Source organism: Blastocystis sp. subtype 4, assembly GCF_000743755.1.
Source record: "Blastocystis sp. subtype 4 strain WR1 chromosome Unknown seqid_0009, whole genome shotgun sequence".
In the NCBI taxonomy this organism is placed as follows: domain Eukaryota; class Bigyra; order Opalinata; family Blastocystidae; genus Blastocystis; species Blastocystis sp. subtype 4.
In genome coordinates this window covers 26,721-53,144 of record NW_014569538.1, presented here as the reverse complement: position 1 = coordinate 53,144, position 26,424 = coordinate 26,721, and the positions used below count along the sequence as shown (strand labels likewise).

The 26,424-nt window shown below is 39.8% G+C and overlaps 15 protein-coding genes across 15 annotated transcripts; 5 read left to right on the top strand and 10 right to left on the bottom strand.

Annotated features, from left to right (window-relative positions):
- Positions 1 to 549: 549 nt before the first annotated feature.
- JH06_0801 (hypothetical protein) lies at positions 550 to 840 on the top strand (the record flags this gene model as incomplete). Its single annotated transcript, XM_014674418.1, has 2 exons — positions 550 to 729; positions 763 to 840. The coding sequence occupies 2 exons, from the start codon at positions 550 to 552 to the stop codon at positions 838 to 840; spliced, it is 258 nt and encodes an 85-aa protein (XP_014529904.1).
- Positions 841 to 1,179: 339 nt separating this feature from the next.
- JH06_0800 (UDP-n-acetylglucosamine transporter-like protein) lies at positions 1,180 to 1,982 on the top strand (the record flags this gene model as incomplete). Its single annotated transcript, XM_014674417.1, has 4 exons — positions 1,180 to 1,209; positions 1,239 to 1,327; positions 1,358 to 1,814; positions 1,842 to 1,982. 4 exons carry the CDS (start codon positions 1,180 to 1,182, stop codon positions 1,980 to 1,982), a joined length of 717 nt encoding a protein of 238 aa, XP_014529903.1.
- A 145-nt stretch (positions 1,983 to 2,127) lies between these two features.
- On the bottom strand, positions 2,128 to 2,513 carry JH06_0799 (30S ribosomal protein S6; the record flags this gene model as incomplete). Its single annotated transcript, XM_014674416.1, has 3 exons — positions 2,128 to 2,181; positions 2,212 to 2,335; positions 2,368 to 2,513. The coding sequence occupies 3 exons, from the start codon at positions 2,511 to 2,513 to the stop codon at positions 2,128 to 2,130; spliced, it is 324 nt and encodes a 107-aa protein (XP_014529902.1).
- A 755-nt stretch (positions 2,514 to 3,268) lies between these two features.
- On the bottom strand, positions 3,269 to 3,851 carry JH06_0798 (hypothetical protein; the record flags this gene model as incomplete). The annotated part of the gene is made up of 3 exons (XM_014674415.1): positions 3,269 to 3,572; positions 3,604 to 3,707; positions 3,768 to 3,851. 3 exons carry the CDS (start codon positions 3,849 to 3,851, stop codon positions 3,269 to 3,271), a joined length of 492 nt encoding a protein of 163 aa, XP_014529901.1.
- Positions 3,852 to 3,973: 122 nt separating this feature from the next.
- JH06_0797 (hypothetical protein) lies at positions 3,974 to 4,898 on the top strand (the record flags this gene model as incomplete). Its single annotated transcript, XM_014674414.1, has 4 exons — positions 3,974 to 4,021; positions 4,053 to 4,208; positions 4,239 to 4,759; positions 4,790 to 4,898. 4 exons carry the CDS (start codon positions 3,974 to 3,976, stop codon positions 4,896 to 4,898), a joined length of 834 nt encoding a protein of 277 aa, XP_014529900.1.
- Positions 4,899 to 5,118: 220 nt separating this feature from the next.
- Positions 5,119 to 5,379, bottom strand: JH06_0796 (hypothetical protein; the record flags this gene model as incomplete). Its single annotated transcript, XM_014674413.1, has 2 exons — positions 5,119 to 5,199; positions 5,233 to 5,379. 2 exons carry the CDS (start codon positions 5,377 to 5,379, stop codon positions 5,119 to 5,121), a joined length of 228 nt encoding a protein of 75 aa, XP_014529899.1.
- A 198-nt stretch (positions 5,380 to 5,577) lies between these two features.
- JH06_0795 (serine/threonine protein phosphatase) lies at positions 5,578 to 7,511 on the top strand (the record flags this gene model as incomplete). The annotated part of the gene is made up of 7 exons (XM_014674412.1): positions 5,578 to 5,719; positions 5,751 to 5,902; positions 5,933 to 6,283; positions 6,313 to 6,987; positions 7,019 to 7,129; positions 7,155 to 7,304; positions 7,335 to 7,511. 7 exons carry the CDS (start codon positions 5,578 to 5,580, stop codon positions 7,509 to 7,511), a joined length of 1,758 nt encoding a protein of 585 aa, XP_014529898.1.
- Positions 7,512 to 7,549: 38 nt separating this feature from the next.
- Positions 7,550 to 7,766, bottom strand: JH06_0794 (hypothetical protein; the record flags this gene model as incomplete). The annotated part of the gene is made up of 2 exons (XM_014674411.1): positions 7,550 to 7,671; positions 7,718 to 7,766. 2 exons carry the CDS (start codon positions 7,764 to 7,766, stop codon positions 7,550 to 7,552), a joined length of 171 nt encoding a protein of 56 aa, XP_014529897.1.
- A 39-nt stretch (positions 7,767 to 7,805) lies between these two features.
- JH06_0793 (hypothetical protein) lies at positions 7,806 to 8,908 on the bottom strand (the record flags this gene model as incomplete). The annotated part of the gene is made up of 6 exons (XM_014674410.1): positions 7,806 to 8,069; positions 8,099 to 8,187; positions 8,215 to 8,404; positions 8,434 to 8,661; positions 8,692 to 8,764; positions 8,796 to 8,908. The coding sequence occupies 6 exons, from the start codon at positions 8,906 to 8,908 to the stop codon at positions 7,806 to 7,808; spliced, it is 957 nt and encodes a 318-aa protein (XP_014529896.1).
- Positions 8,909 to 9,667: 759 nt separating this feature from the next.
- On the bottom strand, positions 9,668 to 11,780 carry JH06_0792 (hypothetical protein; the record flags this gene model as incomplete). Its single annotated transcript, XM_014674409.1, has 10 exons — positions 9,668 to 9,792; positions 9,823 to 10,284; positions 10,315 to 10,454; positions 10,485 to 10,744; positions 10,775 to 10,837; positions 10,869 to 11,033; positions 11,065 to 11,199; positions 11,230 to 11,353; positions 11,380 to 11,651; positions 11,685 to 11,780. 10 exons carry the CDS (start codon positions 11,778 to 11,780, stop codon positions 9,668 to 9,670), a joined length of 1,842 nt encoding a protein of 613 aa, XP_014529895.1.
- Positions 11,781 to 12,420: 640 nt separating this feature from the next.
- JH06_0791 (hypothetical protein) lies at positions 12,421 to 16,265 on the top strand (the record flags this gene model as incomplete). The annotated part of the gene is given in 6 exon segments (XM_014674408.1): positions 12,421 to 12,497; positions 12,509 to 12,608; positions 12,640 to 12,770; positions 12,800 to 12,911; positions 12,942 to 13,412; positions 13,428 to 16,265. The coding sequence occupies 6 exon segments, from the start codon at positions 12,421 to 12,423 to the stop codon at positions 16,263 to 16,265; spliced, it is 3,729 nt and encodes a 1,242-aa protein (XP_014529894.1).
- A 364-nt stretch (positions 16,266 to 16,629) lies between these two features.
- JH06_0790 (exonuclease) lies at positions 16,630 to 18,733 on the bottom strand (the record flags this gene model as incomplete). Its single annotated transcript, XM_014674407.1, is given in 10 exon segments — positions 16,630 to 16,739; positions 16,770 to 17,070; positions 17,101 to 17,286; positions 17,319 to 17,485; positions 17,602 to 17,833; positions 17,865 to 18,180; positions 18,192 to 18,284; positions 18,315 to 18,427; positions 18,457 to 18,558; positions 18,590 to 18,733. The coding sequence occupies 10 exon segments, from the start codon at positions 18,731 to 18,733 to the stop codon at positions 16,630 to 16,632; spliced, it is 1,764 nt and encodes a 587-aa protein (XP_014529893.1).
- A 54-nt stretch (positions 18,734 to 18,787) lies between these two features.
- JH06_1730 (phosphoenolpyruvate carboxykinase) lies at positions 18,788 to 20,525 on the bottom strand (the record flags this gene model as incomplete). Its single annotated transcript, XM_014674450.1, has 3 exons — positions 18,788 to 20,307; positions 20,338 to 20,450; positions 20,482 to 20,525. The coding sequence occupies 3 exons, from the start codon at positions 20,523 to 20,525 to the stop codon at positions 18,788 to 18,790; spliced, it is 1,677 nt and encodes a 558-aa protein (XP_014529936.1).
- A 468-nt stretch (positions 20,526 to 20,993) lies between these two features.
- JH06_1729 (hypothetical protein) lies at positions 20,994 to 24,553 on the bottom strand (the record flags this gene model as incomplete). Its single annotated transcript, XM_014674449.1, has 6 exons — positions 20,994 to 22,222; positions 22,253 to 23,102; positions 23,134 to 23,221; positions 23,252 to 23,793; positions 23,823 to 24,308; positions 24,341 to 24,553. The coding sequence occupies 6 exons, from the start codon at positions 24,551 to 24,553 to the stop codon at positions 20,994 to 20,996; spliced, it is 3,408 nt and encodes a 1,135-aa protein (XP_014529935.1).
- A 121-nt stretch (positions 24,554 to 24,674) lies between these two features.
- Positions 24,675 to 26,025, bottom strand: JH06_1728 (phosphatase; the record flags this gene model as incomplete). The annotated part of the gene is made up of 7 exons (XM_014674448.1): positions 24,675 to 24,915; positions 24,946 to 25,113; positions 25,143 to 25,293; positions 25,324 to 25,378; positions 25,407 to 25,614; positions 25,645 to 25,955; positions 25,987 to 26,025. 7 exons carry the CDS (start codon positions 26,023 to 26,025, stop codon positions 24,675 to 24,677), a joined length of 1,173 nt encoding a protein of 390 aa, XP_014529934.1.
- Positions 26,026 to 26,424: the final 399 nt, after the last annotated feature.

The following is a 26,424-nucleotide window of genomic DNA, read 5'->3' as shown; positions in this document are numbered from 1 at the left end:
TTATGTTCACTATGTCGTTCTAGCTCCATTCGCACCTCATTAAGATCTGAATTTGTCTGAGACAGTCTAGTTATATTCCAAAGCACATTCGTACAGTTGTTTCTCCTCATTACATTCACGAATACGTTGGCGGAAATAATCAATCTCCAAGTTTAGCTGCCTACATGAATCTTCAATTTCTCGTAAGAGCAAGGATTCCTTCTCTTCTTCTGTCATCGCATCCAAACCCACTACATTTCATTCTTTACTTTAAATTCCACATCTTTCAGTATAGGAAGACTTTGATTCCTTTCTTGCAGACATCAATTCGGAAGACAAATAGAACCGCAGTTCTTCATCTTGTGAAATCTATTCATCATAGTAATAAAAGCAATTTCACAGAACTCAAATCTGTAGGATCGGATTGAAGAGTATGTAGGGCCTATTCGTTAAATGAATACAGAATCATACTGTTTCAATCTCTTTTTCCAAAGATACAAGTTGAAGTGGCATGCTTCAACAAACCAATGAGCATAGTTCGATCTTCTTATTGTTCATTGTTGGATTGTAATGAAGACATTGGCTCAGAGATCTGTTGCTGCAGTACGAAAAGCCAATAAGCAGTGGAAAATTAGTCTCTGTTCTGGAGCAATGATGGAACTTGTTCGTTGCATGGAAATGCACAATGCAGATGTTTCAGCTTGTAGAGGGGCAATTGAGGCTATGAGCCAGTGTATTGCTGGAAAAAGGGTAATTCTTGCATTTGATATGGTAATTTAATAGTACCAGATGGGTTATAAAGCTAGCCATCCCTTTGCGGATCCTGCTCTCCTGAATGAGATGTTGAGAAAGCGTCGTTAATCAGGAATTCTTTTTGTTTAGTTCTTTTGTTTGTTGCAATCTATGCTTTTATTTGTATCCAGTATTGAGAGATCCGATCATATTCCACTCTGCATTGTTTCGTGTTCTTTTCGTTCGTTAATTCATAGCCTTCTAATGAGACTTCAAACTATCAAGTCATTGTTGTTAGTGTTCTTGACTTGTTTAACAACAGTGCAAGTAACCGTTATGAGATACAGTCGAATTGTTAATTCTACGAAGTAACTTTCTGAATTGCCTCTTTATTATAGATATATTGTTTCCACCACAGTAATCCTCTCGGAAGGGTTTAAAGTCATTTGTTGTATATTATTTTTCTGTATGGAGGTGGGTTTTGTCCGTGGAATCAAAGTAATACTGGAAGTGGAATACCATTGCAGATCATCATTCAAGAAGTATTTTTAAAATGGAGGCATACTCTTTTGCTCTTTGTTCCCGCATTTTTGTATGCCATTCAAAACAATCTTCTGTAATCCTTTGTCTTTGGTTCAACGCATAGTCTTGTAGCAATTACCAATTTGGACTCGGCTATCTACTCTGTGACTTACCAGATGAAGATTCTTACAACTGCCTTGTTCTCTGTGTTCCTACTCCACAAGAAGCTTTCTCTACGCCAGTGGATCGCTCTTATTATCATTGTTCCAGGGGTAGGTCTCGTTGAACTGAGTAGCAAGTCTTCCACTGCAAAGACAAGTACGACTGACCAAGATCCATTCTTGGGATTCGTTTGTATTGTTATTTGCTCCCTGACCAGTGGCTTTGCAGGTGTGTTCTTTGAAATGGTTCTCAAGGGAAGAACCAAGAACAACATTTGGATTCAGAGTATCCAACTATGCCTTGCTACATGCTTTTTCTGTTGCATCAATGCTGGAACGAAGGATTTGGCCCGCATTCGTGAAGAAGGTTTCTTCACTGGATATAATGTCTATACATGGATAACAATCATTCTGAATGTCGTTATTGATACCAGTTGTTATTTTTAGGGTGCTTCTGGGGTCTTGATTGCTGCTGTTGTCAATTATACAGATAATATTGTGAAGGGTTTATCAACGTGTCTCTCGATGGTCCTTTCGTGTGTTGATATCCTTTTATCTTTCTTTGTGTGTGATTCCTTTACATTTTAATCTCCAAATTTGTCTTCGGTTTCAAGTTTACTGCCAATTTTGTGGTCGGAGCAATGCTTGTGTTTGTAGCACTTATTCTCTACAATTTCGGTGGAAGTCCTGTGAAGAATGAAAAGGTGTAGATTTCTTTGTTCAACAAACTCGATTACAACCTCATCCCAGCCGTCGTATTGATTTTTTCCTTCTCGATACGTAAGTACTATGCATCACAAAAAATATTCGATCCTACATAAGTTGAATTCTTTAGATTCTCACAAACACTCTCCATCACCTGTGGTGAACTGCAAAATTGAAGAGAAAACATAGGTCCTTCTCGATATGTTTTCGAGTTTGCCTTACAGTATAAGGGATACCTAGAATAAAAGAAAACTCCTCAATATCCCACCGAAAGATTTGATTTCCTGTATTATATATTCTCTGGAACACACCTCCGTTGTTGATCACATACTTGGCTGTTTCCACAAACTTATTGTATAAAGATGCAACAGCTAGATCATTGCGTGTTACCAACAGTATTCTGTAGAATGGCATCTGTGGGCAGACAAGACTGATGAATTCTCAAAGAAAGAATAATCGCGGGAATTTCTCGCAACTAGATATCTCAAATATTGCTTCATTCTCCTCCGAATTATTATTTTGGCTTGGAGTCATCTGAAGAAGTAGACTCAACATGTTTTCAATCGGTTTTCAGTTTTCTCGATCCTTCTTTACGAGAACGACGCTTTATTCTCAAATCCAAATACAGCGAAAGATTTTAGATAAATATGAACGAGGAATCGTCGATAGAAAGAAACAAAAGGCCTTTGTGGAAAGTATGTATGAATTCCTTAAGTTAATTATAGAACAGCACCAAAGGAACTACAATGAACAGCTTGCTCGAGCAATTGTGGAAAGGACAGAGTCTTACAAAGAGTGGGAGTATGAAATCGACAAAGCGAAACGAGAGATCTTCCGAAAGTACGTTGATATGGAAGATGAGTCTCATCCTTTCCTCGTGGATGATTACCGGATGGAACTTGTCAAGGAAATGCGTCGAATTGACAAATTTTATGAGCCCTTAATCGAAAGGGAAGCCGATGAACTAAAAGTCAAGCGGGACCGTGGTCTAATTCATATTGAGCCTGAGCCCTTCCATCTAGAGGGACTAGATGATGTGATTCCTTTAATTCATAAACTGATCTCAGATAAACCTGAAGAACTCGAAGAACCAAAGAAAAATAAGAAGCTGATAACCTAAATTGTTTAACAAACACACTAATACTAGCCTCTACAACGCATGAACAAGATTACAAACCAAGACTGCTCAAACCAGGGAACCCCGTCTTGGCACTTGTCTTTGCTTCGGTTTCCATCTTATCTTGTGCTGTGCATACACGAAGAATCTCCCGCTTATTCGTTTCGAGGATCCTTCCACCAATACATAGCTCATTCAATACATGATACGCCTTATCATAGTGGAAAATAATATCCAGTTCACACACATTCCCAAAGTACTGGTCTAACACTTCTACATAGTGTTGAATAAACTCGAGAGCAGTCAGCTCGTTTTCATCTTTATCTATCGAAATGATAAAGTAAAGTGAAGCAAATCTACCAAACACAAACCATTCTCATCCAATACCTCTTAAATACAATCTTTGAATCCTTCTGCTCAATGTAATTACAGTAACGAGCTGGACGAGATAGAACTTGGTTAACAGCATTACGAGTCGTACTTTGGATTTCCTATCGCATCACAAAACTGCAAAAAATAAAGCTACTCTTGGATTTGCTCCATTATAAAACTGTTGGAGTCTGATCTTTCCCTGACGACTTACAAGCAATACCCATTGAATCTATCGATAAAATAGCTACTTTAATCCTAACCATGATTGCTGAAGGATCGGAACAGTGTATTTGTAAGAATCGAAGCAACACCAAAATAGAGACTATTTCTGTCTATTGCATTAATCTGTTCTCAAAAGTTGTGAATTGAGAGTACAACCAAGTGTATGAAACGACTGAAGGTGGGAGAAAAGGATAAGGAGAATGATCGACATGTGGGAATAGAAGTTGTCTAATAATATCTAGATCTATTTCTCGGAGTTAGAAACTGAATACAAAAGACAAATTGAGTATCACAAGGAGGAAGAGAAGAAAGCAAAAGAATCCTTGCGACAAATGGAGATCGATTTCATAAAACAGAAACAAACATTGGAATCCGAACTAGATCAAGAAAGGGCACTTGTGATTCTTTATCTTGGGTTTCATGATTAGTCATCTGAACTGAGACTTCAGGTCCTTGTGTTGCGTGGAGAGTTGGAATCCCTAAACAACGACATTGAATCATCGATCATCAGTTCTTCAAATCGAAGTGTTCTTTCGGAAAGGCCTTCCATTTCGCGGATAGATGATGAGTCGGATGTTTGGAAAAAGAAATATGAACAAGCAGTGAGAGATTTGCAACTCTACAAACAGCAAGTAGAGGAAACTATATCAAAAGGAGGTTTCAATTGTACCAGCTGGAGAGTATTGCATATGCAAGAGAATCCTATAGCCGAAGCAACAACCAAGAAGATCGACATACTCAAACAGCAACTGGAAGAAACACAACAAGCATTACGAAAACTCTCTCAGTCGCCTGGAGCAGCTTCTCCTATCTTATCTGAAACGCCTTCGTCAGTGAGTCTCCTTGGATGTGAAGCATCAATGAAAGAAGAGATAGACACCTTAAAGAAACGAATTGAACGAATGAGAGAAGTTTTTGCGACCCAGACAAACCGGTTCCGAGATGCAGTGTAGTTGTGAACGAGAATTGTTAGATGTAGATATCAGCTTACTGGATGGAATGTCGATCTCAGTTTGCATGATAACCGACTTCGATTAAAATCACGCTATGCTCCTAGTCGAGAAGACACGATTGAATTAATGTGGTAAGGGAACTAGAATCAAATGAATTGTAGGAATGGAACAGATAAATTCGAACTTCTGGACACACCTTTTGTGAGTAGTCTGGATTCGCACCTTTTCACCTTCATTACTGTAAGCAATTCGTTTCCAGTCTTCTTAAGCGCTGTAACACAAAATTTGTTTGAAAAGCAGACAATATATGCTGCTCCCACCTGATATGTTTGTTCTTCACAAAGATACAATCATTTTAATCTGTCTTCTCTTTTATACTACTCTGTACCTTCCACATGTATCCATAATAAGGAAGACCAATCAAGTACGGAGAGAGCTATAGATAAATTAATCCCAAAACTAATATTACCACAATCCAGAAACCTTTAATGTCTTTCCAAAAGAGAGCACCGACATATAACCCCACACAAGCAAGAGTGAGAACAAGATATGAGATGAAAATGATCTTATAGTTGTAATCATCCGAAGGGGTAAATAACTTCTTGATAAAGGACATTCTTCACTCTTTTTGAAACCAAATTGGGTTTGGGGCAGGGCAAGATTTTGGGAACCCTATTTGGGGACCCCTTATTGGGTTGGGGAAGGGAAGAATTATGGGAGCCCTTTTTGGATTATTAGACGATCTACATAGATAAAAGAATAGTAGGCATTCCATTCTTATTAATTATTTAAAGAGCTCAAAACAAAGTTAATAATGATAACATTTCAACAGTTTCAAGAGGGAATGAGCTCCGACGAGATTGAAGAGAAGTTGAAGTATGTGAAGCTCGTTCTGTCAGTTGCAAAGGAAATGGGAAAGGCTGAAACAATTTCTTCCCTTATTCCCTTTCTGAATGGTATTGTTGTTTGTCCTTAATGAGTCGATAGATTGGTGCCCTGATAACGATGACGAGGCACTCACTGCATTGGCTAAAGAAATCTACACACTCAATGAGCTCTTCACTCCTGATGAGATGAAGTACGTTCTTCCAATTCTAAAGCATTTGGCCACTACTGAGGAAGTGGTTGTACGAGATGCCGTAGGGTTGTTGACTCTTCCTAAGTCCTAGGCAGTCGAGAGTATAAACAAGATAGTTGAGAACATGTCTCCTTCAGTCGTTTGTGAGGAGTTGATTCCCGTTATCGAAGATCTCTTCCATGATGAATGGTTCACTCCTCGTGTCTCTTCTGCCTCTCTTATTTCTAAAGTTTATGGTAAAATCGTTAGTCTAGTCGGTGTTCAGGATGTTTCTGAGTCACTCAAAGCCCTCCGTGATTGTTATTTTGCTCTTTGTAAGGATGATACTCCAATGGTCCGTCGTGCCGCTGCTAAGAACATTTTTGCAGTGTTTGCAGTGTGTGAAGAGGAGCATGTGGGACTCTTTGTAGCTCAGTATGAGGAGTTTATGACAAGCGATGATGTACTGTTGAGTGTGGATTCTCATTGTAGGAAGCAATCAAACTGACTCTCATGAACTTCACGAAGGAACTACTAGTCCGTGTCAAAGAAGAAGTGGATCGTACGAAGGTCTTAACTCTCTTCCAAAATTCAATGGAGTCTCGTTCTTATAAGATTCGTGAGATGGCTGCTTTAGAAGTTGGTGGTGTGGCTAGTGTATTGGGAGGTGAAATCTTCATAAGCCAATTGCTTGAAACGTACATGAGTCTTTTGAAGGATAACAATGCTGAAGTACGAAAGAATGCCATTAAGCAACTAACTGAACTCAGCAAAGTAATTCCACAAGAGATCTTCTTGCAGAAATTGTTCCCATTTTTGCCAACATTGGCTACTGATAATAGTCCTGTGATCACGTATTGTCATGATATGATAATGAAGTGTAGTGAACAAATCACAGGAGTTGTGATTGATCTATCAAAGCTCTTCCCTGATAAGGTTGCAACTTTGTTTGATCTGTTGCTCACATCCCCAACACCTCAAGTGCGACTCCTCTTACTCCGTCGTTTGAATGAAGTGACATTAAATGAGACTTTGGTACGACGTGTGGTGTTGGACGAGGGATTGGACGGTCCTGATTGGCGTGTTCGTGAAGAAGTTGCCAAGCATATGGCTTATCTGTTGAGTTCAACCCAAGGTTCTCCTCAGCAAGACAAGTTGATTGAGATTGTGAGTGAGAGGAAGTTTGAGTCAATCATAGTATCTCCATCTGTTCGTGGATAGTGTCAGTAAAGTACGTGAGACCTGTCGTATGTCGTTGTGCAATGTAATTACTTCTCTGGGAGCTGACTTTGCTTTTGAGAATGTGAGTGTAGATGAAGTGATATGATAAACAGATAATTACGAAACTGGAGAAGCAGTACAAAGAGACAACAAACTATCTATTGCAGTTCAATACACTATATACGTACCAAGCTGTGATTCGTACCATTCCTCAGGATCATCGTTGTCAGGAGATGATCAATACCATTGTGACGGAAATGAATGTGGATGATAGAACAAGGAATGATGTATAGAATAGAGTACCTAATCTTCGTTTCATTAGTTGCCGAATTATTACAGATTTGGCTCCTCTTCTTCCAGAAAATGTAAAGAATATGGTTGCAACGAAGATGAATGAATTGTTGAAGGATGAAGATCGGGATGTGAGGTATTATGCTGCAAAGGGATTGAAGGTTTTGGGTGGATTGTAATTGTATGATGTGTTTGTGATAATGAGTTGATTCTACTCTTAACAAACAGATAAATAGGATTGAAAAGCATATGGTAATAATCGCTCAGGTCCATTCTCTTCATATACTGTACGTGTTACAACTTCTTGTTCAAATCCTGGTTGTTGTGCAAGGAAGGCTCCTCCCAACCATGTAGCATGAATCGGACTACATATCAGTGATAATAACCATGTACTCACTCATCTGTTTGATAAATATGATATGGTTTGCCTTCATCCATATATGGAGTCACATCTTGCGTAGTCATTAAGGAGATCATTTCATGATCAATTTGATAGGATATGAAAAACGATCTGAAAATCCTCGAATCTTTGTATTGCCTCCTGTAAGGACAATATTATTTCTTAGCAAGGTACGCAACCCTGGAGCAAAACTTTGCAGACACCGACCTGTTGTCTCTGCAATTCCTGCTTGCCGAATACCAATATCAGAGGGATGAAATAAGGCTTCTGGGACCATGAAACGTTCATTACTAATAGTAATCACTTGTTGACTGGGATCCACTCGTTGCCCTGCTTTCTATAGTTAAACTATCTCCTGAGACGAACTAGTTCATAACCAGTAGAAGAGGTCACAAAATCTGGAAGAACAAAAGCAATTCGTTTGGTATTTGGATGGGTTCGACAAAACTCCAAATCTACTGATCATCAGGGATATGAACAACTGCCTTTGAAAATATCAGGAGATAGATATGTATATTCTTCTTTAAGATGATTCATGAGATGTGTACAGTCCTGGACATTCACCTGACGAAATGAAATGAATTCCTTCAATAGATTCGTTAATAACTTGCCTCCAACATTGACTCTCTGAGTAGCATTCAGTTCAATCTTACCATCCACTATAGGGACGATCTATCCTTAATCACAGACAATGAATCAACATGTGTAAATGAAAAGCCACTCTCTATAACCAAACCAGTCTTTGTTTGTTTGGACAAATCTGTATCTGGAAGACTATTCAAGTGATGAGTGAATGACCACAAGGGAGCAGGAGAAGACAAAAATGAGTCAAAACGAAAATATTCAAAGATCACCTGTAATGAAATACTCATTAAATTGTCCATATTGAACAGAGGTTGAGACATGAATAGGCAATACTCCTGAGGATCCTATCCCTCATTTCAAGTCACTAGAAATACAATTCCAAGATGTTCACTGTTAAATAACCGACTCCAGATCTTTGCCTCTAAATCCCAATTAACAAGATAACCTCTATGTCTGATTTGTCACAAACAATATTTACTTTTCAATCGGTCGATGATATAAGAGTTGTGAATGATCTGATACAGCAGTCACAGTTTCTTCCCCAATTAATTCATGTAGGGATTTCCTAATTCTTGCTGTTGTGTTTGGCATCTCTCTTATGATTTACAACACAGATACAGTCATTACATCGAAGGAGCTTTTCCAGTTGATAATCCCGCCTTGATTGTACTCCCTCCATTATCTAGCACAAGAACCGGTGCCTGCATGACGGAATCTGATCATTCTCTCCAAGAAACAAAGAACATAAATAAACTAATTATACCTTTTCTTCCTCTTTAGTCTTAATATCCTCTTCTTTCTCTTTCTTTTCCTCTAGTTTTTCTCTATAGCTTTCTACTGCATTACCGACCTTCTCATCAAAAGGCTTATCCAAATGGAAAAAGCGACTGAGTACTCGATAGATAGACAAAATAGAGCGCTATTTGTTATTCAACTTCATATCTTACGTTCCAATATGTGTGAATTGTTTGCCGAGTTATTTCCGTATAGTCTTTGGAGACTGGTAACTCTTCCTCCTACAATAAAATCCCTTTCTATATCCAAACGGATTGTGAATACATTGGATTCTGGATCATATACAGGATCTCATTGTGAATACGGTTGTTCTACGATAAAAAAGAACAGAAACGAGTAAACCCGAAAGACAAGTTGATCAGAAAGAGCTAGATAGCCGACAAAAGCAACCGCAGCTCCAGAAACAAAAGCTAGCGTTTTGTGCATGATAGCGAATCCCCTATATTATGAATACAACAGAAATGAACCAAACATTGCTTGTGGCGCTCCTTAACGATAGACAAGGAAATAGTGAGAAAACAATTCTGCTCCATAAAGTGTAAAAACAAACAGTCTTTAATCTACTTTGAGGGAACCATATATCTTCTTTGTAAACCACAGACACGAATAGAATCCTATAGTTCCGCATGCCAAAAACACTGCTCCACTAGCCATTATCATTAGACAAAGGTACAGAATCACTACACCTCAATCATCAGAATTGCTCCTACCAGAAACCAACTTCGTAATACCTATACTAAACATATAATATATGGCAAAGATAAAAACGAAGATAGCTGTACATCCCGTATTGATGAAGGATGACCACCACCATCGATAGTCCTCACTAGCAAGTTGGAAATAACAGATCACGATCGATATTTCAGCTGTGGTAATTACAGTTAAAAGGAAGATTGCCAACAAGAATCCGAACACAGCGTAAGTCTGGTGTAGAAGTACAGAAGACATTACAAAGTAGATTTCTAAGAAGATTGTTCCGAATGGAACACATCCTCCGACAATACATGTGATGGCAGGATGGAGATACCACGGCTGAGGAGGAATCTGTCTTTCAATATGATTTGTACGCACAGGCATATGATACTTCGGTAGTTTATAAGCAATGAAGGATCCCAGATAGACAAGAGGAATTGAGACACACAGCCAGAGCGCTAAGAGTTTGAGAACAGAAGCTAGAACTGAACTTATGAGCTATCTCTTACTAATATGAATAAACTGAGGCGAACCGATGAGATACCACATCATATTCATACAGAAGATCAACGAGGTGAGGAATCCTGGGAGAAGGACACTGACCAAGACAATGATGTGTTGACGATTCTTACCTCCGAAGTACTGGTTCCTACATATGAAGAGACAAAAGGAAGACTACAAACGAGCTGATGAAAAGCCGGCCAGGAATCCCATGAGGACGAAGAGAATCACTGCCGAAGTTAGGATACTACCACGATAAGCAGGAGAGAGAATACCAGCAGCAGCAAGAACAATCACAGTGATTAGCGTCCAAAAGACTTGAACACCAGTTCCAACAACAGTAGCAAAGAGATCGGAATCACGAGGAGGTCGGAACACATCGCCATGAATCAACTTCCATCCACTATCCTCAACTGTCTCCACACGTTCATCTTCAGTCTATAACTCAGAGACTCATCTTACACCAACAATGGAATTATAACGACTAATATCACGTGAAAGAGTTCGCAGAATGATAATTCCAACCACAGTCTATTCTATAATCACCCTACAGAATCTGAACAGAAAGGAAGAGAACCATAAACAGTGAGTTTGTAAGAGAGAACCAATGTACATTCTTCCGTGTATTACCATATAGATACAGATCCCAACGTGAACCATAATCAATGTCACTCTCTTCGAACTTCACTGAATAGGTATAGAGAACTTCAGTAGGACCATCTACTGACTAACACTAACAGAATGAAACCAATCCTTACCATATGACCTAACTTGTTTCGAGCCATCAACTTCCCATCGGTTTCTACGTAATCGATACTTGCTGGAATTACACGAACTCCAACAATTCGGCTCTTCCCATTGCTACTCTTATGATAGGAAATGGTAAAAGCAAGCTACACATCATGACCACCCATCATCCGAACATGATTATAATAGATATGAGAGGTTCCATCGATGTATCCGATTGGATGGGTATCTTCAAACCAATAATCCGAACCATCGTCATTCACTGACACTACACTGGCCGCTGGAAGATCATCAACGATCCTAGAATTAATATGGAAAAGAGATACAACCATTGAACATTATACTCTTCTTCAATTCGAGTCTTAAGAAGCGAAACATCATCCTCCGTCAACTTCACTTTACAGAGAAGTTGTGGCTGAGGCTGATTCTCCATCATTCGGAATGAATATTTTGTATTTGAGTATTCTTCTCCACTAAGAACATTTCCGATATTTTGTTTCAGTTGGAAGACTTTATCGGGTTTGCAAACTGGAAGGGAATAATAATCCAGTACAATCTGTGTCTTGGAGGAGGTAATCGAGTTCACATATACAAGAACCTAGAAATCACTACACAATCATGAGAGATATACTTCATCATGTTCAGCATATTCATTACTCTGAAACAAACTGGAGGCATAAGTAAGAGAAAGCAGGAGAATGGCACAGAAGATTGGCTGAGACACCATAATGACTGTCTGTTTATACGATCGAGAACGTCAAAGTGTTTTCAGACGTATCGATTTATGCAAGCAGAAGAGTGTTGGGTTCATTGATAATTATAGGACCCACTGTACTTGTGTAATGAATGGTTTGGACATAGTTTTTTTCCCAAGAGGTAGGTGGTGCTGGAAATGGATTGTTCAGAATGAAAATGTGATGATAACTATCTTCCCGAATTCGTAACGTCAGTTGTTGATAGTGCGTTTGTGTGGGAATAGTCATAGTTACACTGATTTGGTTTGTGATTTGACGATGACGATTCTAATAATACCATCTTTCGGCTGACTGAAAGTGATGTCGACTTTGTTCGGAGTTTGGAGTATTATACACGCGCTAGACCTGACATATGCCAACCTAGATATTGTCGGGGTAAAAGTCGTGTAAAATACCAGTGTACCTTAGAGTTGATTATTGTGTGCTTTATACACCATAATTGCTTATGTACTCATACATGTGTAGATCAGTATCATTTTGAATAGTTTTCTTTTCTATTATGTTTGTTAATAATCGAGTGTGAGGATAGTTCTCTTTTGTGTGGGCACATTGATTATTCATGATTACTGAACGGATCCATATCATCTAAACACTTATATCACTGAGTTTGCAATGCCAGGAGAACCCGAATTGGCTCAATCCTTGGAAACAATTGAAGGAGTTCAGAGGTACAAGTTGGAGGAGAACCTGTGAGAAGTAGACGAGCCCCGTGCGAAATCAAAGGAGAAGACATTAAGAAATGGAGAGAAGGTATATTGGTGCTTAAAGATAACATCCTCCATGTCTACAAGAACGATACTGTTGGATAAAGAAGCGGATTTCACTTTCTAGGCAAAGAGTCCTCAACTGTCGATTGGCTTGGATAAGTGCATGATCATGTATGCAACTGAATTTGAGGGGAAACAGAACGTCATTCAACTCAAATCATTCACAGGACGTATTTTCTGTTTTTCGCTCCCTATGTTTGTGTGGACGAGTGGATTGAGTGTAGAGAAGAAGTAGCTCAAGATTGGATTCGCGATATGAAGTCAAGCGATTATTCGGCACTCAAGGAAAAGGTAGTTTCGTTAGAAGAGGGGTTGCGTGTGATTGGTTTGGCTCAAGTACGAATCAAGGATTGCATAATATGAAAGGAATCCAAGGCAAAGGAGGACCGCGATAAATGGATCTCCCAAAAGAAGATTCAAGCGGTTCAAACTGTGTCTTATGTGTATGGTGAGATTCATCGACGAAAAGAGATCCAAATTCTGATGCAATGGCTCTCTCTCTGTAAACAACAGGCTCTTGAGGAGACTTTGTCTGCATCTAAGAAACAGGTCCTACAAGAACAGGAAGAGACCTTTCAAAAGAAACTTACAGAGCTTCAATCCATGTTAGAAGTATCTGAGAAGAAATCTGGAGAGATTCTGGAATCCCAGCAATCACAGTCTCGAATCGACAAACTCTTGTATCTGCAGAAGGTCTTATCAGCCCAATATGAAACTCGTCAGCTGTATACATTCATGGAATGGAGACAGAAAGCATTGGAATTGAGATTGGCAGAGGAGAAAGAGACAGTAGTGAATACTCTCCAAGCGCGTGTAGAATCAGTCTGTGTTGAACAAGTCATTAATGTCTAGATGGAAGATGAGTTACATTCTCTGCGTGAAGAATCGAAAGAAGTAGAATCATCTCACAAGGAGGAAATTGAGCGACTGAAAGCGTCCTTTGCTAGTGACCAGCAGAAGTATGATGATCTTAAGAAAGAACATAATGCATTGAAAACAGTATTAGATGAGACAGTTGCAGCGAAAGAGGCTAGCGAGATGAAGAACCGTGATCTAGCGAAGCAGATCGAGCAGATGGCTTCCTCTCTAGCTGTGTTCCAGGAAGTGGCTTCAGGAAGTGATCAAGATGCACAGGCCGTTGTGGCTCGTCTCCAATTGCAAGTCAACGAATTACAGACACGTTTAGAAGGAACCCAGCAGAGTGAGGAGGAGTATCGCCGGAAATGGGAGACACTTCAAGATTTTTCTGTGGATGAATTACAGCGAGCCCAGAAACGAATCGATGAGTTGACTGCAACCTGCTCACAGTTAGTAACCCAGGTGGAAGAGGCTCATAATGGTGAACATATGACTTCATTATTAGAAGAATTGGAAGGATTGAAATTGGAGAAACAGATGCTTCTCACACAAGTGCAGGAGGTTCAGAGTCAATACGAAGCCACAGTGGATGTAGTGACCAATAGCAGTAATCTAGCAATTGAGAGGGAGAACCAACTGGATGATTTGAGAGCAAAGATTGGATCATTGGAGAAAGAGTTAAGTGTTATGACTCAATCCAAGGAAGAGAAGGAACAAGAACTGATAACACTTCGATCTGAGAGTGAAGCAACAATAATGAAATTGAAAGAAAGTGAAAAGACGCAGCATGATGAACTTACTAAATTGAAGCGACGTGTACTAACATTGAAGAATATGGAGGAGACGATGAAAGATGTGGAAGACCTTCTTCAACAGCGTGAGAAACAATTAAAGGATGTTCTGGAGCGTATAAAGACCGCTGAAAAGACAAGTGAAGAGTGTAAGAAGGAAATGATTCGTGTTCAGAAAGAGAATCACTCTCTCCAACATCAAATGGAGAACTATCATTTCCGTGAAGGACAAGCTGGTGAAGTTCTTGAAAAAGTAGTCGAAGTGCTCGTAGATAAGCCTGATACTCTCCAGAAACTGAATGAGTATCAGGATCAGATTCATACTCTTGAATCAACTATTACTGGCTTGAAGGAACAATTAGCTGCCAAAGCAGCTGAGGAAGAACGGGCTTTGAAAGTGAATGCTTCCTTTAAGGCTGCAAAGAAACTGCCATTGAAGTTCTTCCCTCTGTATCCAACATTGCAGGCAGTTGAGGAAGAAACAGAGTGTATTCACAGTGCCAAGGTTGTGAAGATTGAATTGGAGAAAGGAGAGAAGGAGCCTGTGAAACGATATGAAGGACGTAATCCTGATGTTGTGAAGAGAGAGGAAGAAGAGAGGAAGAGGAAGGAGGAAGAGGAGCGAAAGAGAAGAGAAGAGGAAGAGCGAAAGAGAAAGGAGGAGGAAGAGCGGAAGAGAAGAGAAGAAGAGGAAAGGAAGAGAAGAGAAGAAGAGGAGCGAAGAAGGAAGGAGGAAGAAGAGAGGAGGAGAGAGGAGGAGGAGAGGAAGAGAAAAGAGGAAGAAGAGAGGAAGAAACGAGAGGAGGAGGAGAGAAACAGAAGAGAGGAAGAGGAACGAAGAAGGGAAGAGGAGGAAGAACAGCAACGATTGGAGGCAGAAAAGAAAATGGAATCAAGTCAGAATAATTCAGTACCAATTCAGTCATTCAATCCTTTTAATGAGGAGAAAGAAGAATCTTCCAATCCCTTTGGTGAGTTAGAATCTGAACCAATTCAACAACCTCATTCACCTAATCCATTTGAAGAAGAAGAAAATAATGAACCTACCAATCCATTTGATGGATCTAGAAATAATGAAGCTGCGAATGAATCTATACAACCGCAGTCTCCAAATCCATTTAATCAAGAGGATTCTCCTCGTCACCAGTCTCCAAACCCATTTGACCAAGAAGAACCTACCAATCCATTTGATCTCGAGGAGCTTCCTCTCCGTCCGCAGTCTCCAAATCCATTTGATCAAGAGGATTCTCATCGTCATCAATCTCCCAATCCGTTTGATCAAGAAGAACCTTCCAATCCCTTCACCGAAGAGGAGCCTTCCAATCCATTCATTACAGAATCTCTCACTGCGATGGATAAGCCAGAACCTGAATCAGAGTCACATATTCCAACGATCAATCCATTCGATCAAGAAGAACCTTCTGTCCATCCTCAATCTCCCAATCCGTTCGATCTAGACGAATCTCAGAATAAAGCTGCTGATACTGTACCAGACATATTTGCTGGAATGGATGGATTCCCATCAACAAGTAGTCTACAGGAATCTGAGAATCCAGTTCAAGAAGCAGCAACAGATGTGAATCCAATGGATTTCACGTCGATTCTCGAATCTCAAACAGAAGAGCGAAAGAGTAAGAAGTCTCTGTGGAAGTTGAGCGGTCGAAAACGAGATGAAGAGAAGTCTGGAGAGGAAGGAAAGAAGCATTGGGGTTTGAGTGACAAACAGAAGGATAAGCTGAAGGGTGGAGTGGGTCGATTCCAGAGCATGTTGAAGACAGCAGCAGCAAAAGGACAATCAGCATTCAGTAAGCGAATTGAAGAACCAGAGAGCTTCCCAGAGTGTAACGGAAGTGAATTGACACAAGGAATGCATAGTAAACCTGTTGAGTACTTCTTCAAAACATGGCAGTATTCGGAAGATGAAAAGAAGCGAGTATTTGAATGGATGCGTAGTATTGTTGAAGATGGTATTGTGAAGGATGAACATCTTGATGGACTGTTGATTGAGAAAGCAACAAGATTTGTAAACGTGAATGAATGATTTGATAGAATAGGCTGAAGAAGGATTCCGTACTTGTTTGATTCCTCTTCTTTCACAACATGATTCGATTCAAGTTGATTTCACTGAGTTACCAACAGAAGAAGGTCTTTTCACTCTTCAAGTACGCGTTACAGAGAAGACAGACAAGATGGATGACCTCCTTTCTGGATTCTAAGTGTGTTTGTTTCAAACAAGTCATTCATCTGTAAATCGTTCCTCGATATTCCACCCCTTCTTCATATACTTTGGACGCATTGTCTATTGATTATAAGGACTTTCATTGTCTTACCTCCACGAAATTCTTTCTCCATCCAATGACGAATTCAGAAGCAGCTTCCTGACCATTAAGGAATCTAGTCTTGTTTCATAGATAGAAGGATATGGATGGATTCTTACTCGAAAGAATCTTTCTCATCACCAACTCTTCAGGTGCTACATACTCCGGATCAATGGAATAAGCATTCAAGTGAGTCACTTCATTTCAAACATAATAACCCACCTTACCTTTCTGTAATAATTCATTATCGAAGTTATAAACACCAGGTTCCTCATTCAAGACGAAATCAGCAAATGGATTCTTTGGAACCAATTCAACTTGCTTATCTTCATCATACGACAGTTCAAAATTGTCTTCACTATCACTATCACTAGGATTTGTTTCTCGTTTAATGAATTCATCTTCTGAGAGAATTTCATATGTAGCATTATCATTCTTCTTAGGAGAATCATGTTCTGATTCATTTAACATCCATAGCTCGCAATTATACTTCTTCAGAAAACGGAGTAATTCTCTTTCCAATTCCAACTACTACTCAGTCTCATTCATGATCCTTACTTTACGTTCGTTCGGAGGATGAATTTCACCATTTGCTATTCGTAACAGAATTCCCGCGGTTTTTCTTGCGGAAATGACTTCTCGATTAACAATAATAGGCATACTGTTATGAGTGAAACCATGAGTATTCAGAATCCGACGGCTGTAAATATCATCGTACTTATTACAACGAATCGAACAAGGAATCTAGCTAATCAACCTCTTATTAGAGAACCTACACATAGGATCACATTATCATGATTATTATGACTCTTCCAGGCTTCTGGAAGATATTTACGATATTTGTGAGGAAGAATGGAATGGCAAACATAGTCAGTACTTTTACCACATACAACACAGATGTTATCAGTAGCAGCCAATTTGATTGAATTCTTCGGTGTTCTGGCTAGATGTCATATATCTTCAACATACCAACATTTCGGTTCAAATCGCAACATTACTGTATAAGGATTCTCAGAAACAACAGCTATTCAATGAAGAGATAAATAAACTTGTTACTACCCAGACCTCGATGAACATACCAATCGAGCTTCTTTTTGTTGATACGGCACAACAACTGCCCATCTGGAGATAACAAACGACAGTCCTCATAGACTGGGCGCTTCCGTTTGGAATAGCCGCCCGTCTTGATTCCATTGATTTCACTCATATTAACGTCATCATAATGAGTTCCATTTGCATCTTTTACAATCACACGTACCTTTCCGGCATTATCATAATCTGAAATGGATTTCTATTCATAACACTTCTATCTTCTAAAATACTTCAATTTCATTCACTAAGACCCATTCTAAAACAGGAAGAGCATCTTGGGTTTGTTTTCGGTATAGCTCATAGAAATATACAAATACTTCACGTGAGTAGTAACTATCACTAGCTGCATAATGGATTTGATCCTTGTTGAGATTGGGTTCATCCCAATTCCCACAACGAATTGCTGGATCTACACGTAATCCATTCAACGATTTGAAACCTTTATTCAAGATGACATTGAGATATTTTTCGGTTAGATACTGGAGACTGGTTTTCAAATCCGTATGTCCCATCAAATGAGCTGCATCCCTATCTTGAACACTTGAGCTCATTCTTACACAATATCGACAACTCCATTCACCTCATCGACAATCATGTACTTCAGCAACTTTCGAATATCTTCATGAATACCCACTCCCGTCTTTAAGATACTAGATATGAATGTTCCTTTCTATCACTACTTTTGATTCTTCATCATCTCATTCAGAGACGGAGGAGGTAAATGATCCATCCGTCCAACCTGGATAATAATGTTTACATTTCTAAAAGTCAACTGGACAATCGAGAGAGGATTCTACATTAACATCGATATAAACTCCCCACATTATGAGTCCACTCTGCGTCAAAACCAATAATATTCTCATCTAACAAATGATATTGTTCCACAAGAGTTTCGAATTGTTCACAGGAATGCACTAAGAAAATCTACAAATGAATAAATGAAACAAATTTCTACAGGTCGGTTGTAGATGAACTGATGCGTATTACAAGGAGCCAAGATTCTTCTCCATCGATTCTTCTTTGACCACCATATGGAAACAGCAGACAGAGCAACTGTAGCTGCAACTCCAGATATGATAATCCCGGCTTCTTTTCGCATTCCAAATCGGAACTAAAACAAACATACCAGATAAGAATAAGATAAAGGATCACTTTAATTAACCTGAGGACCATAAGGAGAATAATCAGGAAGTCCAGGTACCTGGAACTGTTTGAAATGTTCCACGAACTTTCCAGCCAGTTTCAGAGCCACACGATCATANTCCTCCTTATCAGCCCATGTGTTACGAGGCCACAACAGGTTATCATCCACACCTTCCACATGAGTAGGTACCTCCAGATTGAATCGATCATTGTGCTTCAGAGGTGACTTCTCAATGGATCCGTTCAGAATACCATCAATACAAGCACGTGTGACAGGGATATCCATACGCTTGCCAACTCCATAACCACCTCCAGTCCAGCCAGTGTTCAACAGATACACCTTGGTACCATGACGATTCAGCTTCTCTCCCAGCAACTTGGCATATACAATGGGATTCAGAGGCATGAAAGCACCTCCGAAACAAGGCGAGAAGTTGGGAACAGGCTCCTTGATGCCACGCTCAGTACCAGCGACCTTAGCAGTGTATCCACAGAGGAAGTGATACATGGCCTGCTCAGTGGTCAGCTTGCTGATAGGAGGCAACACACCATAAGCATCACATGTCAGGAAGATGATGGCCTTAGGATGACCTGCCATACTGTTCTTCTTGTAGTTGGGAATATGATAGATAGGATAAGCCACACGACCATTCTGAGTCTTGCTCACATCATCAAAGTCAAGAGAACCATCAGGACGAACCATCACATTCTCCAACAGAGCATCTCGCTTAATGGCATTCCAAATATCAGGCTCCTTCTCCTTCGACAGATTGATCGTCTTGGCATAACAACCACCCTCGAAGTTGAAAATACCATCATCATCCCATCCATGTTCATCATCACCAATGAGGAATCGCTTAGGATCTGCAGACAATGTAGTCTTTCCAGTACCAGACAAACCAAAGAACAGAGCACTGTCTCCATCCTTACCCACATTTGCTGAACAATGCATCGACAGAATACCCTGAAGAGGAAGAGCATAGTTCATCACACCAAATATACCCTTCTTCATCTCGCCACCATACTTGGCACCCACTACCAGAGCCACCTTATTCTCCAGATCGAAACCAACAAATGCCTCGCTGTTCAGACCCTGACGCTTCCAGTTCTTGTTCACCAGACCCTTGCAAGTGTTGATCACAGTGAAGTCTGGCTTGAAGTTACGCAGCTCCTCAGCAGACTGAGGACGCACAAACATATTCGTCACAAAGTGATGTTGCCAAGCATACTCAGTGATGAAACGCACACACTTCCGACTCTTAGGGTTGGCTCCACAATATCCATCGAACACATACACCTCCTTTCCATCCATGTACTTTCTCACATCACCATACACCTCATTGAACACTTTCTCAGAAACAGGCTTGTTGGGAGGAATCGGACTCCACCAAATGTTGCTCTTGCTAGGCTCTCTCTCCACGAAATACTTATCCTGAGGAGAACGACCAGTGTAGATTCCTGTATCTACCTCGAACGCTCCAGTGTTGGTGAACACTCCCTCCTTATTCTTCTCCTCATGTTGAGCAATCTCTATGTATTACTCTCCACTCTATTCCTCACCATAGGTCAAATTGCGGTGAACTTTAGGACAATTCAGACCCATCTTATCAAGACCCAGAGCAGCTCCTGTAGTTTCAATGTTACGAGCAACACATCCCATCAAGACTTGTCTTCTACGAGTTATTTACTTCTATACACCATTACCCAACATTCACAGTAAGACTATGCACAATTCTTGTTGACAACATATCCTCACAAAAATGAAATGAGGGACAATAGTGTTTAAGTGACATTTGAATAGATTCCCGTGTTTCATAACGAACGGATCTTTCGTTTCAACAAACAAAACAAATACGTACGTCTCAAGAATATACGCATTTCAAATATAATAGATATGAGCCCATAATGTCATCTGTCTGGTTTTGAAGTTCTTCAACGAAATGAAAAACAGGCATCGAATCTTCAGGATTCGTCTAATTTTCTTGATAGTTAATTGAGCTATTTCAACACGAAGTATTTTATGTTGACGAACTGCACAATAGGATTTCCCCACGGGTTACAAGTTTAAACAATAATTGATTCTACCTAGATAGGTTCTTTTCCTATATTTCAATGAATAGAAATCGATTGTATTGACTACTCACTGCATTTGTAGAGTGATCTTAACATTTCTTTGCCAAAATATATAGAGTATTCATGAAACAGAACAAAGGACATTATTTTCTTTTCTTTTGAGGAATCGAGAGACTTCCATATTCCCATTCTTTTCGACGTTTCACTGCTTTCTTAAGATTCTCATTTGCTGCAATTTCTTTCAATAATTCCGTTAGATCTTCCTTTTGATCTCCTGTTTCGATCACTTCTTCATTGTTCTGCGTAAGTGTATTGAGCTCTTCTTCTTCCATCTCAATCTCTCCATCATCACTTTTAATGTCTTCTTCCTTATCCTCCTCGTTATCTTCTTCGTCTTTCTCCTCCTCACCATCCTCTTCCTCCTCTTCCTCACCATCTTCTTCTTCGTCTTCCTCATCGCTTTCACCAATCTCCAACTCTGATACATTCTCATCAATCTCTTCCTTCTTTTCACGAATTCGTTCATTCTTTAGAATACTCTCAAGCATCTTCTCCTTTCCCTTCGGCATTGCCTTCTCAACATCTTCCTTTCCCAAGCGGCGAACAAGTAACTCCACAATAGCCTTCACACGCAGAGGGAATCGATTGTGCAAATTAGTTACCCACGGGAGAATCGACACTAGAAGACTTGGCATCTGCTGACGCAAGTCTTCTTCATTCATAATCTTCACTGCAGTACGAAGGAAGCCAAAACATGATTTTGCTAATTCATGACTCTTATCAGTAAGCATTTCTGATACTTGCGATGTTAACTGAATCAAAATCGGTTTGATTTCTGTCTTGTCACGATGATGATATAACACAGAACTGATACACATTAGTGAAGCACTCTTCATATGAGCTGTATTGGCAGCAAGACATCCGATCAATATACTGATGAATTCAGTTAATGAGGCTTCAGTGACAGATCCATCAGGCAGAGTAATGGAGCAATCAGCTTGTTGCATAATGGAGGAGAGTTCAATGATAATGTCGAAACAGATAGATCGAATCTTCTTATTGCTATCCTTGATACATAGAACCAATTGAGGGAGAGATGAGACAATTATACTGATATGTTCTGGATTGTGAGGTGATAAAACCTTCAACAGATACAAGAAAGACTTCATTCGGTACTTTCGAGTTTGGACAGACACAGTAAGGATATCTGTAAGCAGAGATGATGAGAGTTCAGTTATCAGATCTCGTTCAACAAAGAGTGAACTATGATATAGATACACTTGAAGTTCACAGAAGAGATAACGACGTTGAAGTACTGGAATCGTCTCATCATCCGTATGATCCTGGATCAACTCCATCACACTCATCGTATCTTGATATTAGAATATATTCTCATGCTTACCTGAATCATTCAGGAATGGAATGACTGCACTAAGAGCACCTCCCAGAAGGATCTGTTGGCGAGTTCGTTCAATCGACTCCTCTTCCTTCAATACTGAATTCAGCTGTTGGATGAGTTGAGTGTAATAGCGAGTGATGGCTTCAGAAGAAGCGACACTACAAACAGCTTCCAGATGGTCACGCAACAAAGCAACCGTATTCACATCTCCCTTCTTTCCAATACCTGAATACTTTGGTAACTCATCTCCATACTCACCATGGAAGGAATCATACAACTTCTGGGTAGCTTGAAGAACAACTTCAGCCATTGACTTCAATAGTTCCAGTACAGCTTCTGCAGTACTACGATCACGTAGAGGACCTGACCATTCACTTCGATGCATAGTCTTGAATCGTATTCCATCAATCTCATCCCATTGTGTATCCTTCCCTTTCTCTTGCTGTTCTTCTTCATCATCTTCTATCATCTTCGAATCTTCTTCATCTTCATTTAAACACATTCGCGTAAAACGAATCAAACTCACAATTCCTTTGACAATTGCTAAACCAGATTCACGATCCTCCAGGTTATTCAGTGTTCGAATCATCATTTTCTTGTAGTTTGGAAGTACTGTTACCAGATCTGTTGCGGTCAAGAACGAGGTTGTAATTAGCTCCCATGTTTTATGTACACAGTGTAAGTAATAACCCTTCTGAGCCTCTACTGTACTTTCCATCATCTTCTTCTGACATGCCTTCATAATAGGAACGAAGGTGTCAAACATGAATGCTAGCGAACATGACATCGTCTTGATCTGACTTGTTAACAGAATCACAATCAATCGGAAATGGTCGTTCGGCAGTTGATCACTCTATGATAAATATAAATCACTGAACACCAACAGTAACAATCCGAATAGCTTGTAAGAACTTTGGGAGTTCCATGACACTCAAACAATCATTCAGTAGCCCTAATAATGGCTCGTGTGGTCTATGGTTGATTCATTCTCACTTCACTTACCCTTTAAACCGATCATACGTACGCATTATCTCCTGAGCCATCTCAGTAAGCTGTTCTGGCTTTGCAGGACCACATGCTTGGATCACAGCACTCATAACAAGGCAAGCATTAAGAACTTGACTTTTCTGAGGCTTCACTAAGAGGGACTTGGATTGTTCTAACAACGCTTTCACTGTGTCCTCACTCCACTTACACAGAGCTGGTTTCAGAGATGTCATAAACGTTGCTAACAAAGGAGCGATTTCTGTAGAGATTTCAGGCTTCTCACTCTTCATAAGAGTGATGAAACACTTCCATAAAGTGATCACAGAGTGCTCCACATTCGTATCCTTCTCCTCAATCAGACGATGAGTCGTAGTTGTGAGGGTGTGAACATATGCTGCAAGATCCGAAACTGTAGCGGAGGAGTCTACAGGCGACTCCACCAACTGATCGAATGTTTGTCGGATAATCGATAAATCAAGTGATGAGGAGTGAGTGACAATCAACTCGATGGGCTTTAGACAGTTGGTATCAATATAATCGATCTTGTGCTGACGGATCTAATCTTAAGAATTCACTCCGATATTACTTGCAACAGTAACTTCAACAGAGATTCATCGAAGGAAGAATCGAGGTATTGACAGACTTTCCTGATTAACGCCAGGAAATAGGAAATAGCTTTGGAATTATCTTTTGCAAAGGATTCATTGAGTTTAGATAGGTAGGTAACGACTTGCTGAGTTGTTTCAGGGAAATGAGCTTCATGATGAATTTCAAACAGTTTCAGAAGCTCGTCTTGAACATGGTGACGAATCTTTCCACTATCATGAACACAATAGCCGAGGAGAAGAGCAAATGCCTTCACAACGTTTTCTTCAGACCAATCACGTTTGGTTGTTTCGAGGGAACTGAGAATCATTGTGAGTGAAGTGATCAAAGAACGAATGGCAGATCCCTCCAGCGACTTCTTATGGATTTCAGACAATTGCAATAGTACTTTGATTGTATCTGTACTCTTTGAACGTTTCACTGTGGTTGAAACAGAGGGAAGTACTGTTTGAAGCAAATAAAGCAACTAGAATAAAAGACAAAAGAAAGGTATCATACACTGCGATATTTCGTCGTTCTTGTATTGAGCAACGTCATGATTGCAAAGAAGTAGTTCACAGGAGTAATTGATTCACGCTTTATACCCTTCTTCTTCATAATCGACTCTTCAACGGATATCAGAACAGCATAATTGTCCGCTTTGACTGCATCCGAACTAGATCGATACTTTCGGACCTCACTGAAGATGTCAATACCGGTTATCGAACTCATTCTCGTCAGATAATGCGAGAAACAAAATGCGGAATAACCCAAAAAAGGGAAGCCCAATTTCGATTCCCAACAAACATTAGAAATGACATAGTACAAATCACTCACGCTAAAGATATGCCCCTCACTTTGCCTTCTCTGCAACAACCTTAGCAACAACTAAAGTACAATCATCCATTTTTCCTCCACGATACACCAAATCCAGATTTCGTGTAGCCACGCGTGACCATGGAGTGTCAGCTTGTTCATCAACTGCAACCTTTTGAGCCATTTCGCACAAGTACTTGCACATGACATCAAGTGGGACATGTCGGAATCCCCAGATATAAGAAACGAGCAAATCATCATGCAAATTATCAAAAATTCTATTCATAATGATTCTCTCCTAAATGTACCCATCAGACCCACAAACTACAATATCCCCAGCAACTAAATGAATGGATCGAATTACTCCTTCCTCAGGTTTGTCTCCTCCTTGACTACTTAATTGATATGGACATCCAAAGTAATGTTGCTGTTCTGTTGAACGATAGAAAATATTACCTTCTCGTATCACCATAATTCTATCTAATAAAGCAGACCCAATTCATACCCAATATCACCCACAATCAAGGTGTGGAGAATGTGACTGTAACGATTGAGAATATGTAATCCAAAGGTACAGCTACCTTTGGTGTTTTCATCAACATCATGCTTCACCAACTTTACACACTCCACTGGATCCACAATTCCAAACTCATCCACTATTTGTTATTACACTCTAAAACGAATACTCATCCTTTCGCTTCCTTTTAGAAGTTGACGGCCATACTCTTTACTGTTCGCATTCTAAGTGGCACTTACTCACCATTCCTACCTCGATGTGAACGCCATCTGCCACTCCTAGCATGTGAAAAGCGTTACCTTTAGCTTTGTATCGGTCAATATATGTAAAACTGTCTTCACAAATGTCTTTATCCTGTGATTGAAGAGTATAGCCACCACACAATAAGCCAAGGATCTTTCCCTGATCTTTATCTGCTGAAACACCAGCTTTGTATGCTGGTAGAGTGATCTTTAGATCCCTAGCAATCAACAGCTCATAGAACCCTTACATGATGTTATCCTGCCCATCAATGAAATGACCACAAGGGAACGTCCACTTCATCTTCTTTTCATTTTCAATATCGACATTTTGCAGGAGCCATCCAGAACCAGTTCCAATGTTTGTATGTCCAACACGAATATGAGTAAGTTCGCCCAGGTCTTGTTTCACTTTCAATGGAATTACTACCGAACTCCCTCTAGAAAACGAAACCCCATTAGGAGGTTCAATTTCCATAATACCACTCTCTCCGTCCTTTCCAACAAGTTGTAAATAAACACTAGAGTGAATTCCGGCCCCTCTGCGACCTGAAGTCTCAATCTACACAGTTATCATTCTTTACCATTATTACAGTAGCAGTGTATGTTGCAAACCATCGCAGTAAGTGCATTGGGAGAATAAGTGATGAGGATAGGAATCCCCCTAAAGGACCACGTCTTGATATGAACGTATGCCTCGTTCTAACACGTTGAACTAAGTTAACACCACGTTGTAAGGCAGTATACATTCCAAATGAATAGCGTGCTATGGTCAATAAAGGGATTGCGAGAAATTGTTCATCCCCGTTTTTGTCGTTAAACATGATAGTTTCATTGCAACCTTGATTAAACTATATCACAAAGTCAGAAAGGATAAAGTGTGATGTCTTATAAATTAATAGTACCTCTGGGCTATAGTCTCATGGTCTCATTCCAAATCCCATAGAATACTGTATTTCAATAATCTAAGTCGTTCGTACAACTATTTGGATCAGTTGTTTCTTTTCCATGATTCGAGAGTTGTCTTTAGA